This window comes from Muscardinus avellanarius, assembly GCF_963383645.1.
Source record: "Muscardinus avellanarius genome assembly, chromosome: 7".
Lineage (NCBI taxonomy): Eukaryota > Metazoa > Chordata > Mammalia > Rodentia > Gliridae > Muscardinus > Muscardinus avellanarius.
The window spans coordinates 36,322,051-36,343,379 of record NC_137793.1 but is presented as its reverse complement, the minus strand read 5'-3'; the positions used below and the strand labels follow the sequence as shown (position 1 = coordinate 36,343,379).

The 21,329-nt window shown below is 37.6% G+C and overlaps 1 protein-coding gene across 1 annotated transcript in view; it reads left to right on the top strand.

Moving 5' to 3' along the window:
* SLC12A2 (solute carrier family 12 member 2) overlaps positions 1-21,329 on the top strand; it is a gene marked incomplete at both ends in the record, with an annotated part of 110,634 nt that overhangs the window by 18,543 nt on the left and 70,762 nt on the right. The window contains 3 exons of the mRNA XM_080698927.1: positions 12,043-12,162; positions 13,372-13,447; positions 13,579-13,674. Coding sequence (XP_080555053.1) covers positions 12,043-12,162; positions 13,372-13,447; positions 13,579-13,674 — 292 coding nt within the window. The remainder of the gene's footprint in view (positions 1-12,042; positions 12,163-13,371; positions 13,448-13,578; positions 13,675-21,329) is intronic.

Sequence of the window (21,329 nt, the reverse complement as noted above, 5' to 3'; positions counted from 1 at the left end):
TTTCAGCCTCCCAAAGTTCTGGGATTATAGGAATGCACCACTGTGCCCATCTTTTTTATTTTTTATTTTTTAGTTTGTTTGTTTTTTGAAAGGGTCTCCAACCCATGTGCGTAGCATTAGGATTGTTTCTAGTTTGAGTTCTTTTGTTTTTGTAGTATTGGGGATGGAACCCAGGGCTCATCTAACTCTGGGATACAACCCCAGCTCTATTTTATTATTTTAATTTGGAAACAGTTTCCATAAGTTGGTGAGGCTGGTTTCAAACCTGCGATCCTCCTATTTTAGCCTCTAAGTACTGGTATTATAAGGATGCACCAACCATACCCAGCTTAGTTTTGGGTAATTTTAAACAAAACTTATATGAAAAGTTTTTATACAATTATCCTGCTTCCTAGAAGTATTATATATTTCTAGGAAAATACCTAGGGGTAGGATTGCAAAGTTAAAGGGTATGCATCTTTTCAATGTGGAACTAATGCCCCCCCAAAAAAATTGTTGTTCAGTTGATATTATTACCAGCAATGTAATGTACAGGAGTCTTTGTGTTCTCTACAGTCATCCTTATTTCTCATTTTGCCATATCAAACAGTGTGGGATAAGTAATATTATCACAGGTGTGGGAACCGAGGGCCAGAGAAGTTAGATCACGTAGCCAGTGAATAGCAAGTTGAATTTAAGTCTACATCTGACTTATGAGTTGACACTTCTCGTTTCTGTATATTCTGCTATTTCAGTGCATTATACTGCCCATAGATGCTCAATATTCATTTACTCTATCTTCGATAAAGTGGCAGAAAACGTCTGTGCTGTTGCAGACCTTGCATTTCAATATACATTACAGGAATGGAGGTGAGTATATAGATTACAGAAACAGTTGTACATAAATAAGATAATCACAGTGCGTGGCATGTGCCTCAGAGGAAAATAAAAAGGATACTGATCAAGAACTGTGTTTAGGGTTGTCTGGGAAAGAGGGGGCTGCATTTCTTTCTTTTCTTTCTTTCTTTCTTTTTTATTTGCGGTACTGGGGTTGGAACCACCACCAGGGACATTCTACCTCTGAGCGACACCCCTAGTCCTATTTTTTATTCTTTATTTTGAAACAGGGTCTCACTGAGTTGCATAGGGCCTCACTAAGTAGCTGAGGCTGGCTTTGAACCTGCAGAGTCTTCCTGTCTCAGCCTCCCAAATGCTGGGATTACAAGCATGCGCCACCACATCCGGCAAGGGGGCTACATTTAAGCTAAGACCTAAAGGAGAAGAAAGGAACAAGACAGAAAGTCCTTCAGGAGAATTTTCTTTTAAATACTTATTTATTTTTGGTGGTACTCACAATTGAACTCAAGGGCATTTTACTTCTGGGCTACATCCTCAGCCTTACTTTATTTTTTTCAATTTGAAGCAGAGTCTTTGCAGATGGTCTTGCTAAGTTGCTAAGGCTGGCCTCAAGCCTTTGATCCTCCTGTCTCAGCCTTCCAAGTACTGGGATTACACGCATGAACCCACCACACCCAGTAAAAAATAGCTTAAAATCAGTATTTCAGCAGTAAAAGCAAAATTATATAAATTTAAATATTTTAGTTAAAACTCTCCTCAAAAGGCATGAATATATACTTGGGTCATGGGTCCAGAGGTTGCAATGGGAAAATATTTAAAAGAATAAAGAACCTAGTCTGACCTTAATTGAAAAAAGAAAATCTTAGTTAACATACAAATTGAACTATTGTCATGTTTTACCTACACTATTGCAGTAGCCTCCAAATAAACTTCCATAGTTGAAATAGAATTATGTCTATTATTATTTTTTCTTTGCTGTACTGGGGATTAAACCCAGGGGCATTCTACCTCCAAGCTATACCCTCAGCACTATGTTTTTATTTTTTATTTTGAAACAAGGTCTCACTAAGTTGCAGAGAGCCTCACTAAGTAGCTGAGGCTGGCTGTGAACCTTCGATCCTCCTGTCTCAGCCTCCCAAGTACTGGGTTTACAAGCATGTGCCACCACACCCGGGTACATGACTCTCTTTCATACTTTTAACATTTTATGTGTTCAGAGTTGGATTATAGGTGGTATGGTGCAGCTACCCTATAATCACTGTGTTTGCGAAAGGATTTGTAGACACTATATCCTGGGAAGTATTTTTAAATAGACATACATTTTGTTTTGTTTTATTTATTTTCTCTCCAAATGACTAAGAGTAAGTTGTAGATTTTTTTGTACATTGTGATTTTACATTATACATATTGAGGTACAAAGTGTCAGAGAAATACATGCATACAACTCGGTGTCCTCCCCACTGAGGACCTCTCCCAGATATCTTTGAGATTGGATTTGGTAATTTTATAAACATTCGTAGGATTATTTCTACTGTTGAGTTCTTTAGGACTTCTTCCTTCCTATTTCAGCACAGAAAGTTAAAAAAAAAAAAAAAAAAGCAAAACAAAATCTTCTTGTGCCAGTACAGGACTTCTGCTATCTTTCATGAGGACCGTTTTAGAAGCCCTTCGAAACCCTTGATTTCTGTAGAAAATAAAAGAATGAGGGAAAGATGAAGCAAAGCAAAGAACAAAAATAGCTGAGGAATTGGGAAGTTTGAGCAAGATAGTTTCCTGCCTTGAGTATTTGCTAATCTTTTGTCCCCTTGCCCAAAATGGATAGCTACAATAATTTACCCTAACTGTAATATGTGAATTTCTACCATTTAGAAAATTAACTGCAGCCGGGCATGATGGCACACACTTGTAATCCCAGCACTTGGGACACTGAGTTGGGACGATCGCACAGGTTGGAAGTCAGCCGCAGCTACTTAGTGAGGCTGTCAACAACTTAGGCCCTGTTTCCAAATAAAACATAAAATGGGTCTGGTAGAGTAGCCTGAATGTAGAAAGCCTGTCTGGGTTCCACCCCCAGTAACCCCCCCCCCAAATCTGCTCTATATATTAATAGCTCAGTGCTATTCCCTCATTTGTGAAGTAAGGATAATACTTCCTACTTCTCTTAGATATGTGAATTCAGAGAAATAGGACACTTAGGGTTGTTCTGACACAGTAGGCTTTCAGGGAATGGTGGCTGTTATTACAGGAAGCCAGTCACAGTGGGAGGGTCTCCTATGCTGAGAATTTAGAGTTTATCTCATAGATTATGTAAATTACATATATTCTATAAAAAACTTACTATTTTAAAAGCAGACTTTTTTTGTACCTTGCAGTATTATATTGCACACACACACACACACACACACACACACATACACACACACAAATCTGATGTAAACATGGTTTGATTTTGTGTGGATTTTCTAGTATTCTCTCTAATATTATTCTTTAACCTATAAACCAAATCTTGACTTGAACTTTTTAAGAGCAGTGGGGAAACTATTCTATTTCTGTTATATTTTCCTTATGTCTGTGTAATTATAGGAAATAATAAAGCAATAGCTCAAACTGATGGAAATAAATTGTATTTACCTAGAAAGGCTATTACATTACTTTTTAAACGTCTATAACTTGGTAGAATTTTAAATTTAACTCCTGAAAACAATTATTGTTTTGGTTTTATTCATATGTGGACTTCTTTAATGTTGATTTGTGACATTTTTGGTGCTATTAGTTACCAGAAGTTTTTAGTATTTAGATGATAAGGTCTGCCAGAATAATTTGAAACTGGCTAGCCTGAATACAGGTAACAGTTTTGTATCTTTATAAAATTTCTGTTCTCTGCCATAGCTACTATCCTAGACATAGCACCTTCTGAATAAGTAATTATTGTATCTCCCTTCCCTCCTTTCTCCCTCTGTTCATGTTTCTTTTATTGCTAAGGCTTGATTTAGCATACAAGGTGTATCAATTGTGTCTGGGATTGAAATCTTATTTAGTAGATTAAAGTATGAGAAAGGCTTTCCTGTGTAATTCCTTAGGCTGCGTTTTGCAGTGTATGTATTTGATGCATTTTGTGATGAAAGAAAAACAGCACTAGATGCTTTTCAGTACATAGAACTTTGTCTTTGAAAAACTGAAATTCTCATATATTCAACTTCCTTTAATAAATATATATTTTTGTAAACAAGTGCCCCATGATCTTCCTATTTTTGTGTAAGTTTAACATATTTATGAATCATTTTTCAGAGGTAGCGATAACAGCAAATTTTGTTCCCATTAAATAAATAGAACTTTACATAAGAGTAGATTTGCATGTGGTCCATAAAACATCATCCAAACAGGATCCAAAAGATGCTACCTGTGTTTCAGAGTCTTGGTTGTGGGTATTAAAGGAGTAGGATCCCAGCTGCAGGAGAACGTAGTATTTGTTTCAGTTGGCGTTCTCACTGTGGTGGTGACTGCAGCTTAGAGGAAGGCTGGCTTATTTGCTGATGATTCTGAAGATTTCAGTCTTTGTATATATAGTCCATTTTACACCTGCCAAGTAGGATCCAGAGGTGCAGGTCTTTAGGCCATCGTAGCAGGGGGCAGAGAGGAATAGAGAGCTTGTGGTCAGTTTCTGGTGGCAGGGCATGTTAAAACAGCCTAACTTTGAAACAATTTCCCAGGCCATGTCCCCAGGGACCCTTAACCCAGCACCAAACCCCATCTCCAGCATGGCTGTCTTGCCCACCGCATGAGGTGTGGGGAACATTCAGATTCAGTGCTTATCTGCCCTGCCTTTGGTCCTCCCATGTTGTGATGAATCAGAGCTTCTGAACAGGTGTACCAAAACCAGAATTAACTGGGTAGTGAATGCATGTGAATTTCTGGGGGACTGCTGCCCTTGTTTCCATGGGGTTATTTGGTGGTTTAATCTTGTTCTTACTGCAGAGTGATGGGAACTGAAGTTAGGATCATAAAACAGTAAGTTTCCCTTTAATTTTTTAAATATATAGCTGTAAGTGAACTATACTGTTATTTTTAAATGTGGCTTTGATACTTGTAGTCTTATAATCAAGTTGTATTCATTAGCTTAATAACCAAGAGCTAGAAGCCTCTATCTACTGCTTTAGATGGTTGCTTTATTACAAATTGACCTCTATTGAGAGAACCTTAAGAACCCCAAGGGATGGTATAGCTGGGCAGGGATTATCTCCACTTTGCATATGAGGAAACTAATTTTCCAAGATGGTCTACATCTGGAAAAGCACAGTGGGGTGTTGTTATTAATATTACTTTTTGAGATGGGGAGGAAGTGTCTCACTGTGCAGCCAAGTCTGTTTGTGACTCCTAGGATTCAGTGATCCTCCTGCCTCAGCCTCTGGAGTAGCTGGGACTGCAGGCATGCTCCCCCGAACCTGCCAAAGTAGAATATGACTGAAAAGGCATGCAGCCTCCTGTGACTGGGTTAGGCATTTAACTTAATAGAGGCAGCTCTTTATAATGAAAATTATCTGACTTAGAGTAAAAGACTTGTCTTTCGCTAGCCGCTACTGAATATAGCAGCTCTGAAAGTACATTACAAGGTACTTGATAGAATAGGTTATTAAATATTTGCTTAATGAATGAATGAAAGGATCTGTTTCTAGTTTATGCTCAGAGACTGCTTTTGCAAATGCAGAATCTTCAAATAATTTAAAACATCAGAAATTACATTGGACCTTTTTATATATTTAAGAGATTGGAACAGTTCCCTCTTTAAAAGGAATTGATATTTAGGTATCCTTAAATCTTTCTGAAGACAGTGTCATGGCCGCCTTGAGAAACCTAATTGTACATTTTGGTATAGTTTCACTCAGTTGTTTGGTAGAATTACAATAAAACAAAAATTCCAAACAAACTCAAATTATAAAACAAGACATGGATAGGTCATTGTTTCTGCCTATCATTTCTAAAATCACTGAACAAAGACAGTGTTATTAATCCTTTAATAGTCTACTGTAAAAAGAGAATAGAAGATAGACTGTTAAAGTGCTTGTTTTTTTTCACATAATGAAAATATTTTTATCAAGCCTGGTGTGGTGGTATGCCCCTGTAATGCAAATACTTGAGAGACTGAAACAGGATGATCACAAGTTTGAGGACAGTCTCAGCAATGTGGTGAGACTCTGAGCAGTCTGGTGAGACTCTTTTTCAAAACAAAAAAGATAAAAAGGCCTGGAGGTTTAGCTCAGAGGTAGAAAGCTCCTGGGTTCAGTCCCTGGTACCAGGCAACAACAAAAACACTCTTGTCAGTCTACTCTGGGGAGGGGAGAAAGAAAAAAATCATGATCAATAATCCTGATGGATGCATAATCATGTTTCCTGGGTATTGTCTCATCTCTGGCTAAGGACAACAAAGACTGTCTATGTTATGCTGTGTACTTTTTTTTTTCTTTTTTGGTGGTACTAGGGGTGGAACTCAGAGGCTTTCTACCTCCGGGCTATACTCCCAGACCTTTTTTATATTATTTGGAAACAGGGTCTCACTAAGTAGCTGAGGCTGGCTTTGAACCCGTGCCATCCTCCTGTCTCAGCCTCCCAAGCGTGGGGATTACAAGCGTGCACCACCACGCCCGGCTATGCTGTATACTTTAGATGAAAACTTTGTGGATTTAGTAACTGGGATGTCCAAAGAAAGAGAAGATCTATGACACTTTCATGCAGACTTGAAGCATTTAAAAATGAGAAGATGAGAAGTTCATTTAGACAAACATTTGTGCACAGAAGGAAATCCTGCACTCCACGGTACAGAGTTAGAATCCTGTTAAGGTTTCTAATTTTTTTTTTTAATTTGATACATTTTTATTCTCAAAACTTGTTTTTTGTCCAATATTTTAGAAAGAAATCCAGTTACATTATAACTTATCTCTAAAATACTGAATAAAATCTTAGTGTTAGGAAAGAATCAAGAGCTTGACACAAGAATTTTTCCACTGAAAAAATGAAGACAAACTAAGTGTTAAAAGGAGCATTTTCTCCTAGGACTAGCAGAATTGAAGTATGACCTGTGGCATGTAAAAAATAAATCAGTAAATAAAAAGACAAGTTAATTTTTGAATATTGGAAACTGAAAAAATGTTCCCTCCAGTCTCAGCCTCCCGAATGCTGGAATTGCAAGTGTGCACCACCACGCTCAGCTTTTTCTTTTTTCTTTTAATTTAGCAAAAAGTCACTGTTCGCTGGGCGTGTTGGCGCACGCTTGTAATCCCAGCATTCCATTCAGGAGGCCAAGACTGGAGGATCGCAGTTCACGGACAGCCTCAGCTACTTAATGAGACCCTCTGCAACTCAGTGAGACCCGATTTCAAAATAAAGAATAAAAAATAGGACAGGGGGTGTAGCTCGGAGGCCAAATGCCCCTGGGTTCCATCCCCAGACCCGCAAAAAAAAAAAAAAAAAGTCACTCTTGATAGCACATTGGCCATTTCTTTTTCTGCTTCATTAAGGATTAGAATAAGACTCATACCTGCCCACTGCTCTTGGCTGTGGACTGGCTAACATGTAAGGCAGAAGATGGTGGTCACAAAGAAAAAAAGTTCATCGTAGATCAACTCCATGATCCCTGGTGGAAAGTATGCACACTGGCTTACATAGACAGGTGATTCTCATAAGCCTGCCAGAACAGACTGGCAAAAAGTAAACTGTGTTAGACTTTCCTGAAAAAATAAAAACAAACTTGCCACAAAAGAACAGGGTGGTACATCTAAATGGAATTGAAGACTTGTACATTAGAAAGGGAATTTTCAGATCTTTTCTTTTACAACCTCACTGTTCTAGTTAGCACAAAAACATTTTCATCTTCCTAATCTGCCTTTACCTTTAGAAAACAGCTCATCTAAGTACTAACATCAGTATTTACATAAATACAGAAGCTCAGAAGGAGGTCTGATCTGCAGATGAACCTGAGCTCATCACATTTAGATGAGTCACATGCAGATGATGTTTAAAGGTATGAGTCTGGTGTGATCACTGTAGAATATAAAGTGTTAGAAAAGGAGATGGGTTTAGGACCAGTCATTAAAAAAGACTTAATATTTATTTGCCTGGTAGCAGCATCTGGGAAAGTGGTGTTTCAAGAGGGGAGTGAGCTAGTTGTGGTTATACATTTTTGTCATTTCAGTACTTGGGAGGTTCAGGTAGGAGGATTGTAGATTTGAGGCTGGCCACAGCAACATATGAGAGAAAATATGTGACCCTTCACTTTTCATGACTATCTCACTTAATGTCCTCTAGATCTATCCATTTTCCTGCAAATGACAATTTTCTTTATTGCTGAGTAGAATTCTATTGCGTTTATATCCTGTAATTTTGTAATCTATTCATGTGTCGATAGACACCTAGGTTGGTTCCATAATTTGGTGATTGTAGATCATGCTGCAATAAACATGGATATGCGTGCATTTCTATAACCTGATATTCGTCTCTTTGGAAAGATACCCAGTGTTATAAGCAGCTGCACTAATTTACTTCCCAACAACACTGCATAAGAGTTCCGATTGCCCTACATCCTCATCAGCATTTATTTTTGTTAGAATTTTTGTAGATTGCCATTCTGATTGAGGTTGGGTAGAATCTTTGTAGTTTTGATTTGCATCTCCTTGTTTGCTGATAATGTTGAACATTTTCTCATATATTTGTTGGACATTTGTATTTCTTTCATGGAGTATATCTAGTTCAGTTGCCCCCTTTTTTGTTGTTGTTGTTGTTGTACTGGGGATGGAACCCAGGGGCATTCTACTTCCAAGCTATACCCGTAGCCCTAATTTATTTTTAATTTTTTATCTATTTACTTGGTACTGGGAATAGACCCCTTCTACCTCTCTGCTACACTCCCAGACCTATTTTATATTTTTTATTTGGAAATGGTCTCTTAAGCCAGTGAGGCTGGCTTGGAACCTTGCAGGATCCTCCTGTCTCCACCTTCCAAGCCTTGACAAGCACCACCAAGCCTGGCTTTATTTTTTATTTTGAAACAGTGTCTCACTGAGTTGCAAAGGGCCTCACTAAGTAGCTAAGGGTGGCCTGCGAACTGTGAGGCCTCCTGTCTCAGCCTTCCAAATGCTGGCCTGTGTCACCTTGCCCAGCGGTTGCTCTTTTCTTTTAAGTTTTTCATATAGTTTAGATATTTGATGTCTCAATAACTATTTTGGTGATACAGTTGGTGAAACCAGTTTGTTTGACACTTAATTTAAGAATATGTTATTCTTAAATTTAAAGAGTTGCTACTTTTTTAAAGCAACTTTGGGAGCAGGGAACAATAAAACATTGACCAAGGAGAAATAATGGTCAAGTTGAGCTAGAGCTTTGAATATGAAAAGGAAGGGAACTGCTACTGTGTAAAATTATCCCCCCCCCCCCCCCGCAGAGAAATAATGACCTTGGAAACAAAGTTCTCCTCATATTTTGTGTATACTCAAATGCAGAAGCCCCTTGTTTTCTCTTATGTTTCTCGCAGTTCTCATACCACAGCTTCACACATCCTGCCAGTCATGAAATTTTCAACTGCCTGGTACACTCTTGTCTTCTGGCTCCAAAAATGCAACATGTTCCTTTTCAGGGTGACATAATTCACTAGTATTCCTATTTCACTTATTAAGAAGTTTCTTCAGTTGCTGATGGTTTAATTTATCTGAGTCCTATATTATTTCCTGCCCCTTACTCTCTCTCATCTAATTCTCTTCTCATCCCTACCATTAATCTTGTAGACTCAAAATCACAGTCATACTTTTTGAAAGATTATTTCTCTGAATCCTGAACAATGCATGGGTTAGTTGTAGAGCAACTTGACTAGCAGCCACAAGGCCTTGGATTTGGCCCCTACTACTGCCCCCCGCCCCCAAGAAACAAAAAGATAGGTTTACTTTGGTTTCCTGTTATTTCAGAAAATTAATAGTTAGGTCCCCGATTTCATTATATTTAAGTCTGTTAATTAAACTACCGTCAGCATACTTAATTGATTTTAACTTTTGAGTTGTATTTTAGTGATTAATAAGTAAAGTATTTCTTAAAAAAGAATTACTAAAAGATGATTATGATGATAAATATTTCATTTTGTGTGTTCATATCATTATTTTAAAATATTTCACACACTGGAAAATCTGTTTTAAAACAAAGTTGTTCATATTATGTTGGAAACTAGTAAAATCACTCGCTTTTTTTTTTATGTTTGGTATTGGGGATTGAACCCAGGGGGATTTTGCCTCTGAGCTATACCCCCAGTCCTATTTTATTATTTTTAATTTTGAAAATGGGTCTTGCTAAATTTCTGAGAGCCTCACTAAGTTGCCGAGGCTGACTTTGAACCTGCAGTCCTCCTGCCTCAGCCTCTCATGTACTGGGATTACAAGTGTGCACCACCATACCCAGCTTTTGTTTTTTTAAATAGAGATTGAAAAGTTTATTTCTTTGTATATTATAAACATTTTTCAGTATTTTGAAGTTGTTTTTAAAGTTGTTCTTTATAAAATAATTGAAGGGAATTATGTCCTCAAGCAAAAACTAAAACTATTGTCTACTCTATAGTTAATTGAATTAACAGGCAAACCTTTTGTCTTCATTCTGTATTTGAATAATTAAACAGTTGCATCATTTTACTGTTTGGGATCACCATTGGTTGTCTACTCTGGAATGCTTCTAACAGAAGAAGTAGAGCTGAAGTGGGTTGTTCTTGTGATTGAGCTGCACAGATACTTGGTCATATTTTTACAAAATACCATTTATAATATTTCTAGCAAGTTTAGTGGTTACTAGTTTTGTGTTCATATCAGATTTTAAAACAAGGCCAAGAATGACAGTAGGCAACCTAAAGGCTAAGGGTGTTTGATTTCTTAAATAGATTTTGCTCTGTGGTCATGTAGAATTTGTTATAATCTTTTAAAAATCAACATATTCCAAATTCATTTAAGGGTATACACTAAAATTTTTTTTTTCAATACATTTGATTGCCTCATGTATATTTAAAGAAAGCCTAAAATAGAGCTGTATTTTGTTCCCAGCTGTTGAGAATGAGGAAAGACTGTGGAGATAGTGTTAGGGACATGATTTTAGGTGTGGAACAGCTTCTCTTTCCAGTCATCTCCTTCCACCATTCATGTTTTGCTTTGGAAATATGCCATACTTCTTAGGTGTACTGGGACAAAACAAAAATTGAGAAAGAGAGAGAGAAAAACTAAGAATTATAGAATCAGACATAAAACTTTACCTAAGAAGGAAATACTAATTGTGAAAATATATTGTTTCAATCAGTTTTTATCTGAACCTAAGAAAAATGCCAAGAGTACTGAATAAAATAAATGTAGGTATGGAGAGAGTACGGGAGAGGATTATCAATGAATCTTGTGATTCATGGGAATCCTGCTGTCCTGGACTATAAAGAGAAAAGCATTTTGATTGACAATGAGGAGTTTATTAGTGTTGAAATTTCAGATGTAGGGAGGGTAGCACCTAGGTAATATAAATTTTTGGCTGAAGAGATAAGGTCTGAATTGATTGGCATACTCAGCCTGTACTTAGATAACTGTATTCACTGAGTATGAAGAAACAAAGTTTTCTTTCTATATTATTGCTTTACATTTTTCTTAGGTAAAACATTTCAGGAACCTTTATGTATTAGTTTTCTGTTACCATTATGAAATAACCTGAGGCAGGCTACTTGGGAAGAAAAGAAGTGTAGTTAGTTCATAGTTTTGGATATAGAAGCCCAAACAGCATGGCATGGTCTGTGGCAAGGGCTTCCCCTTGGCTGTGCCATCTCCCAGCAGAGGTGGCTGTGGCACAAGTGGGAGCAAGCACCATGTCACCCAGAGAGCCCAGAGAGAGACCCAGTCAGGCCCAGGCTTTGTAGCAACTCACTCCAAGGATCCAGGCAGCTCCCCAGGCACCTATGGGCCTTGAAGTAGGCCCTCCCTCTAAAGGTTTCCCACCTCCCAGTTCTGCCACCCTGAGAACTAAACTCCCAGCACCTGAACACATACTTAGGGGGAACAAATTAAATCCAAACCATAGCACTTGATTCTTAGAAATCTATACCATGTCTTCCTAAATATGGTTAAGTATATTTAGCTTTATGTTTGTCTTTGTCGGGTGGTTTTAAATTTTAAATAATTCTTAATTACAATTCACATTTCTTCCTATAAATAGGAACCTTTTGAAGATGGCTTTGCAAATGGAGAAGAAAGTACTCCAACCAGAGACGCCGTGGTCACATATGCTGCAGAAAGTAAAGGAGTTGTGAAGTTTGGCTGGATCAAGGGTGTATTAGTATGTATTAGTAAGCTTACTTTGAGTTAACCTATTTCCGTTGATTCCAAATATACCTCATATTTTCCTCAGTTCTTGAGAATTCTTTTATCCCCTCTTTTTTTTTTAACTATCGCAGCACTGTAGAAGACAAAATTAATAATTTATACTTCCTATAATTTGGATTTTAAATTCAGTAAAGGGAGATATATTTATTAATTTAACCAATTTTTTTTTTTTTTTTTTTTTTTTTTTTGGTGGTACTGTGGTTCCTGGAAGCCCTTCTACCTCCAGGCTACACTCCCAGACCTATTTTCTTTTTCTTTTTCTTTTTTTTTTTTTTGTGGGGGGGAACAGAGTCTCTTAAGCTAGCACGGCTGGCTTCGAACCTGCAAGATCCTCCTGTCTCCGCCTCCCAAGTGCGGGGATTACAAGCGTGCACCACCACGCCCAGCTCTAATTTAACCAAATTATCCTTGATCAATTGGGGAGATTTTTACTAGTAATTAATTTTTTTAAAATAGGCACAAAATTTATTCTGTGCCTAAGTCATGGTAGAAATATTAGACTCTGTAAATTTTTAAAAAAATTTTGTCAACAGTTGACATGTTAACAAATATGTAATACTCAGATCTGCTGACTGTTCATGTAATGAGAATCTTATAAAAGAATAAGCAAGAAGAATTAAATTTATATGCCAAAGGGGAATATGAGCTATTGTATGTATATATGTATGTATGTAGTACTGGGGTTGGAACCCAGGGTCTTGTGTATCTCTCGGCCATACTCCCAGACCTATTTTATACTTTATTTGGAAACAGGGTCTCACTAAGTTGCTGAGAGCCTCACTTAGTAGATGAGGCTGGCTTCGAACCTGTGCTATCCTCCTGTCTTGGCTTCCCAAGAGCTGGGATTACAAGGGTGTGCCACCACACCCAGCTGAACTATTTTTTAAATGGCTAAAGTTTTAAAATTTTCTTGTACCTTTTGCTGCTTATTCAAATTTTGATAATTTTAATGAGCACATTTATGTATTCATGCTTATTTCATTATACTTAGCTCAAGAGTAAGCTTTCATTAAGCTCTTTAAACAACAAAGGAGTTAGACTTCAACTATATTGTCTATAGTTTCAAATATATGCTATCATACTTTGGGCTGGTTCAATGTTATTATTGTATTATGCTTGAGTACTTTCTTCATCTATGACTTGGCCTCTTTTTTTCTCCTAGGTACGCTGTATGTTAAACATTTGGGGTGTGATGCTCTTTATTAGACTGTCATGGATTGTGGGTCAAGCTGGAATAGGTAAGTGAAGTTACTGCTTGATTTGAGTACAATAAATAAGCAGTACAGCGTGGCTTTGAGACCAGTCATAGATATGGCAAGTTGGAATAAGAGTGTCAAGTATTTTCACTTTCTTTTCTTCCTCCCTAAAGGGCTTTCAGTTCTTGTAATAGCAATGGCCACTGTTGTGACAACTATCACAGGATTGTCTACTTCAGCAATAGCTACTAATGGGTTTGTAAGAGGAGGTAAGTTCAGTCTTTTCACTTCATCGTATTACTGTCACTAAATAATTTGAGACTTAAGTCTTACTTCCAATTTATTTTACCTAAGTAGAAAATCAGGGATACATGGCAAAGAAATTACTACTAAGTACTTCCAAACTATTATATTTTAATATTACACTATATATTGACCCATATTCATGCATACATGTATGACTTAAAGTATCTAAGGTGTTGAGTATTTCTAGTACCAAGAGTGAAGCTTCTGCCTGGTCTCTTCTCTACTGTGCTGTACCTTGTTGCTTCTTCCTAAGTGTGAGCCTTCGGATCAGTAATGTGCACCCTGGCATTTAGTCAGTGTTGTGTGATCATAACTTTATTTCCTACCTTATTGAAGGAAACTGAGGTAGAGTACCTTCCATGTGATCTGATAGCTTCTGCAAGTTACACCTGGAGCCCTGAATCTATACTTTCAAGTTTGTCTCTTTTGTGAGGACCTTGAGGCCTCTCTCATTGGAATCCACAAGATCAGCCTTGTGAAATTTTACCTTCCCCAGAGAGAACATGCGAGAGAACAGGAAAATGGTCCCTGGACCCCTGAGAACAAGAAGAAAATAGTTTATTTTCTGAAATAAGACATCATTCAATCAGAGTGAGGAAACCTCTAAAACTGTGAGCCAGTAAACCTTTACTCCTCTAAGTTGTGCTTTTCAGGCATTTTGGTCACAGATGAGGAAACTGACTAAACAGAAATTGGTACCAAAAAGATTGGGTTCATGCTGTGATTAACTTGATGTGAAGACTTTGCAACTGGTTTGTGAGAGAAGTTCACAGATGTAGGCTGGAGAAGCGTTAGAAGGTTGTAAGCAGCACTTAATGGGTGATTCTGGTGGGAGCTCAGACAACCAGAATGCCAGTAGGAATGTGGATAGTAAGGACTGTGAGGTTTCAGAGGGCAAGGACAACTCTGTAGGGAAATGGAGTAAAGCTCACCTGTATATATTTTTCTATTGTACTGAGACTTCCTGTGAGGTTGAATTTAAAGACGATGGACAAATTTGCCTGGCAAGCAAAGCATCCAGACTGGTGTCATGGTTATTGTTGTCAGCTTATAGCCAAGTTCATTTAGGAAATCCAGAGGAGAAAGAAGAGCAGAAAGGTTTAAACATTTTGCAATTTGGCCAAGAGTATGAAATGGGAGCCAAGAAAGGTATTGCTGAAAAGGAGTGAAGTACTTTGCTCAGAGGCAAAAGAAAGAATGTAGTGCGGGTAGTTCAGGAATTAGCAAGACCATGCCATCTCAGACCCCAGGACATTACCATGGAAATGTGCTTGGAAGAGGTTGCTTTGAGAAAAAGCCATGGCGGCACTCTGCTCACCTGTAAGTGCCTAAGAAGTTGTTTTCCCGGGCTCGTTTCACCCTGTTCAGCCACTAAGCCACTTAATCACTTGGAGGCCACTGCAGCCTTGGCTGTGGGTGACCTGCCAGTGCAGTGCCCACATGATGCTGACTGCAGGAATGCAGGGTGCTGAAGTTAGGGTTATGGAGCTGCTGTCCAGCTTTCAGGGGAGGCCTGGGAGGCCAGGCGCATGTAGCAGTATTGTAATCCCTACAGGTCAGCCCACTTTTCTATGCTATTGATAGTGTAGATGTTAGTCGGTCACAGTCCATCTACCTCAGAGACTGTTGTGTCTTCTTTGTCTTGGACACCAAAAAAAAAAAAAAAAAAACCCTGAGGATGTGGGAACCTATGAAGATATGTCCCCAGCATTCAGGAGGCCAAGACAGGAGGATGGCGGTTTGCAGCCAGCCTCAGCTACTTAGGCCCTTTGCAACTCAGTGAGACCCTGTTTCAAAATAAAGAATAAAAAAATAGGACTGGGGATGTAGCTCATTGTACACATTGCATTTTGCTTGAGTTTCCTCAAAATGATAGTTTACAAAAGAAGAACAGATGTGGAGAAAGAGCACTGCATCATAGAGTTTGGAATTCTTATTAGGTATTTATACAAATAAAGTAAATACATTTGTTAAGTAATGAAAACTATAAAAGATAATAAAGTTACCTATTTTAAGAAAGCATCAAATACTATAAAACTTTGCTAGAAGCCATTTATTTTTATGTATTCTTGAGACTTTGGACACATGGCTAATCTTCAGAAAAAAAGAAGCTGCATCATCTGCATTGTTTCCTCAAGATTTCACCATTGAATGAAGGTCCCTTCTATCTTCTCTGTATCTGCCTTATGGATTAATAGTCCTTGAACAGGTTTATTTTGGTGTCAAGAAAAATCAGTATTTTCCACATGGGAAGAAGTAAGTAGAAGTATAAAACTGAGCTCTTATTGTACCCCATATGTGACTGGAAATACTATATAAGTAGCCTCATGAATTTTACTCTGGAAGTACATATTCTTAGCTCTCTCCATTCAAATGACCTAGTAACAGCAAGCATCCCTGGTGCCCACATTGTGTATTTCCAGACAACCAGGGAACCTTGGAAAAATGATTATTTTCAGATCTGGGCAGGACATATGTTTAGTCATTTTTTTATATCTGAAAGTAAGGAAGATAACAAAGTAGTTAGTGTCAAAAGTACCCAGGCGCCTACTTTAGAAGCCAGTTTAAAAAGAAGCTAACAATCCTGAAGGGACTTCCGGGAAGATGGCGACAGAGAAAAGCGGGTCTTAAGAGCCCCCGCTAACAACTAATCTCCATTACCACAAAATCAGCGCCTTTCATAGCCAGAAAACACCATCACCAGAGAAACAAAAAAATCACCAGGCTCCAGAGAGAAAGTGGACTGAGAACAGAGCTCAGAGCCACAGAGGAGATACAGTGGCCTCACGCCCGAGGCCGCGGCAGCAGCACCATACTGCCGGCGGCAGCGGCGACTTCACCGGATGGCTACAGCAAGCCGAGGTGAGCAGCTGCGGAAGAGTCAGGCGGGATTTCTCGCCGCAGGTAAAATATAAAGCTCCCAGTGGCTGAGCTCAGCACACGCTGCAGGGATTCAGAGTGGAAATCAAAACCAAGAAGAAATACGCCAGCCTCACGGCTGAGGGCGTAGCAGCGGTGCCATATTGCCACCGGCGGCAGCAGCAGAGAATTCACCGAATCCAGTACAGCTACATCTGCGTACTCAAGAACAGTGAGTCAAATTGCGGGCCACAGAGGAGAAATCCCAGTACTGTACTCCCTGGGACTTGACCCAGTGGGGGAGTGGCGGTGGCAGAGATATCACACCATAGGAGAACGTGCAACCCGGCACCCCCCACCGTCTAAAGCAGCCTCTATCGACTCTCTGGGTCGGAGACTCTGTGATACAACCCAGTAAAGGAGTAGTGGGGTCTGAGATACTACTGACTCGAGATCCAGAACACCTTAAGTGAAGTCATAGTGACCCAAGGGAAGAACCCAGAGAAGGCACAAACTTCCAAAATCATGGGAAAGAGGAATAATACTGGAGCAATGAATGCCCACAACCCCACAACATCAGAACCCGATAAAACAGAAAATCAGAGATTTCTAGAAGATCAAATCAGGAAAATAACTGTAGAAATAATAGAGGTGCTTCGAAAAGAACTCAGAGAGAGCCAAAAAGAGATAAAGGATGCAATTAATGAAGTAAAGGCCTCAATTCAAAGCACAAACAACCGATTAGAACACATGGAGAACAGAATCTCGCTCATAGAAGATGATCATTCCAAAAATGAACGCATAGTTTCTAAGCTAGGAAAAAATATCCGACAGCAGGAATCTGATATTGAAGAAATATGGGCCCATTTTAAGAGAGCTAACCTAAGAATAATTGGAATAGAGGAGGGAAAAGAAAGTGAAACCAAAGGGATCAACAATCTCTTCAAGGAAGTAATAGCAGAAAATTTTCCAAACATAGAGCAAGAGGTTGATACACAGGTCCAGGAAACTTATAGAACTCCCTTTAGACAGGATCGGAGAAGAGGATCCCCACGCCACATAATTGTCAAAATGACCAATGTGGAAGCCAAGCAGAGAATCTTAAAGGCAACAAAAACAAAGGGCCAAGTGACATTCAGAGGCAAACCAATTAGAATCACTCCAGACTTCCCAAACCAAGTCATGAGAGCCAGAAGGGCTTGGAATAACATATTCCAAACTCTGAAAGAAAACAGCTTCCAGCCAAAAATTTCCTACCCAGCAAAACTTTCTATCAAATTAGATGGAGAAATAAGAAGCTTCCATGACAAACAGAAACTGAAGGAATTTATGTCTTCAAAACCAGCACTAGAGAAAATACTCAAAGAGATTAACTACAAAGAAGAAATAGGTAACACTCACCAGAACCAGAGAAACAAGATTTTCCATCCAACAGACAACTAAGATTGGTTATCTGTGGAGATTCATTATTTATGTTAGTCTTTTACCTATCTCTAATTGGTATTGTTTGCCTTTATTGTTGTTAATTTCTAGGATTTCTAGTTGGAATATTAATATACCTTCAGATATAGCATTTGGAAATATTTTATCCCATTCTATTAGTAACTTTTAACTCTGTTTACATTGTCTTTGGATATACAATATTTTTTTTTATTTTTTAGGGAGTTTGTATACTCTTCTGTTGCCTGTGCCATTGAAATCATATCCAAGAAATCACTGCCAATTTCAATGTTGTGAGGTTTTATGACCCAGATTTTCTCCTAAAAGTTTATAGTCTTACGATTTATATTTAGGTCTTTTATCTATTTTGAGTTAATATTTGTATATGGGATTAGGTAAGGGTCCAACTTTATTCTTTTCCATGTAATTATTATGTTTCAACAATATTTAGTTAAAAGATTATTATTTCCACCACCAAATGTTTGTGGAAACCTTGTCAAAAATAACTTGACAATATAGGGAAGAATTTAGCTCTAGGCTTTTATTTAACTCCAATGGTTTATATATCTGTCTTTAGAATAGTACTACACTGTTTCAATTATTGTAGCTTTATATGGTTTGAAATCAGAAAATATATATCTTCTAGCTTTGTTCTTTTTCAAGATCGTTTTGGGTATCTAGAGTCCATTTTCCATATTAGGATAGATTTTTTTTTCCTGAAAAATAAATATATAAATATATGATAGTTTCACCTAAAAAAATAGAAAAAAAAAATATTCTCTGGTAAGAAAGAAAGTAAAAAGAAATATTGAAATGTTATCTTTAAGTCATCAAAAGCATGGTATCAGACAAATGAAACTGTTATGTGAGATTATCATTTTTAATTTTGGATAAATTGCTATAATACTAGATGTCAGCCACTAAGCCAAGCATTGGAGGGAGGGATGGGGAGAGAATGGGGTGGGGATCGGGTGGGGGCTGACTGGGCGATGTGTGCATGTATGTCTACAAAAGTTTGTATCCCACTATGATGTATGAATACAGTGCACCAATAAAAATAATAATAATAAAAAAATAGAATATCCTGAAAAAAAAAGAAGCTAACATTGATGGAAGCTAACATTGATTGAATATGAACAACTGTAGTAATATTAATAACCAGGTGCATGAAAACATTAATTACATGATAAAACTGCTAAGTTCACAATAAAACACAAAAATTTTATTTTTCAATTTTAGAGAATTCTAACAACTTATATTGTTACAACAATTGATAACATTTAAAGAATCTAGTGTCAAATCAGAATTTTCTAAATGTAAGAAAAAGCCGGGCGTGGTGGCGCACACTTTTAATCCCAGTGTGTAGGAGGCAGAGACAGGAGGATCACACAGGTTCGAAGCCAGCCCAGTACCACAAAAAAATTAAATAAATAAATAAATTTAAGTAAAGTTCTTATCTGAACTTAAACAAAAATAGATAAAAGATTTGTTCATTAATTTACTATTCTACAATATTAGAAGGAACAAGAATTAGAATATTTCAGTATTGTAAACAATCCAATAAGAATATCTGTGAAATTTATTTCCCAACAAATTGAATCTGAGTTATGTCTTGCCAGTAACTGACGGGTAAGCTCAGTGTGTACATGTGAGTTTGGTTTGCTGTTCTTTTCTTATGTTATTTCCTTAGTGCATTGCAGTTATACAGTGCAGCAAGGTTCAATGTAATTAAAACATATGTGCACTCAGCTCTGTATTTTCCTCCATATTTCACTTTGTTCCCTCCCAACGTGAATGAGTGAGATTGGCAGTAATAGCTTCACATGCTGCCATTGTATTATTTGAACTGTTTCCATCTTCGGTCTTTCCTCTTTCACTCTGTGACGCCCTCCTCTGGCCCCTTCAGCTACTCCATTGCAATTCCATTGCATCCTCAGAATTCACCTGCAGAATTGTACATTATAAAATTCTGGCATTTGTTTGAGGAATTTAAAGTAGTTGGCATGCCTCTCTGACAGAGGATTTCAGTTGCATTTCCTAATTATACCAGATGAGCTCTGAATAGAAATTTCCAAATTGTTTTGGGATTTTTTATTGTTTTACCACATTTTTGTTATCTTCACCTTTTGATTCCTTCAAAATGCCAATGAAACTTTATTTTCACAAAATCTATAGATAACATAGCATATATGTGATTCTTATCATGTACATTGATCATTTTTTCCAAAGAAAATCAAGAATGTGTGAATTCAGATTTTGCATTTTGCATTGTTTAGTAGTTAATTCACTCCCAGTATCCTTTTACAAAATTTCTCTGATTATTAAATGATGCATGTATATTGTGAAAAATTAAGTTTCAGAATAGCTTAAAGATTTGAAAACCCTAGCACTTAACCTTTAGAGGATAAAACACTACTTAAGCTGTTTATTGCCTCTTCAGAATTTTTTCAGTTTTTATTAATATGTAATTGAGATAACAATTTTTAGTGTACTATTTGGCGTGTTTTAACAAATTCTCATAGTCATGTAATACCACCTTATTCAAGACAGACCAGAATACTTTGTGGTGCCTCTTTATGTGTGTATGTCTATATGGAGAGAGGGAAAAATGATTTATCAGATATATGGTTTGTAATTTTTGCTTAGTATATGCCGTGCCTTTTCATTCTCTTAATGATATCATTTAAAGAGTAGTTCTCTGTCAGGTGTGGTGGCGCACACCTGTAATTCCAGTACTTGGGAGGCTAAAACAGAGGATCACAGATTCAAGGACACCTTCAGCAACAGAACAAGACTCAGCAACTTAGTGAAACTGTTTCAAAACAAAGGGAAAAAAAAGAGCTAAAGGTTTAGCTGAGAAGTAGAATACCTCTGGGTTCAGTACCCAGCACATACTTCCCCCTCACTTCCCTCTCCAAGTACAAACAGAAGTTCTTAGTTTTAACTACATTCAGTTGATTACTTTTTTTTCTCGAGTCATGTTTTTATGTTATATTGAAGTCTTTTTGCATAGTCCAAAGTCCCAAAGATTTTCTTGTTTCCTTTCAAAAGTTTTGTAGTTGTGGATTTTCATTTAGATGTGTCATCCATTTTTTAGTTAGCTTTTTTGTATATGGTACAAAATATCAGAATTCATGTAAACATTCAGTTATTCCAGTATCATTTGATTGTTGTCAAAATTTAGTTGATACTACATGTGTGGATCTGTTTCTAGACACTATACTGTTCCATTCATCTTTTGCACAAATCTTCTAACTGCAAGTGTTACTAGGATCTGTTTCCTCTGACAACTTTTCAATTGTGTCAGTCTGTTCCACAC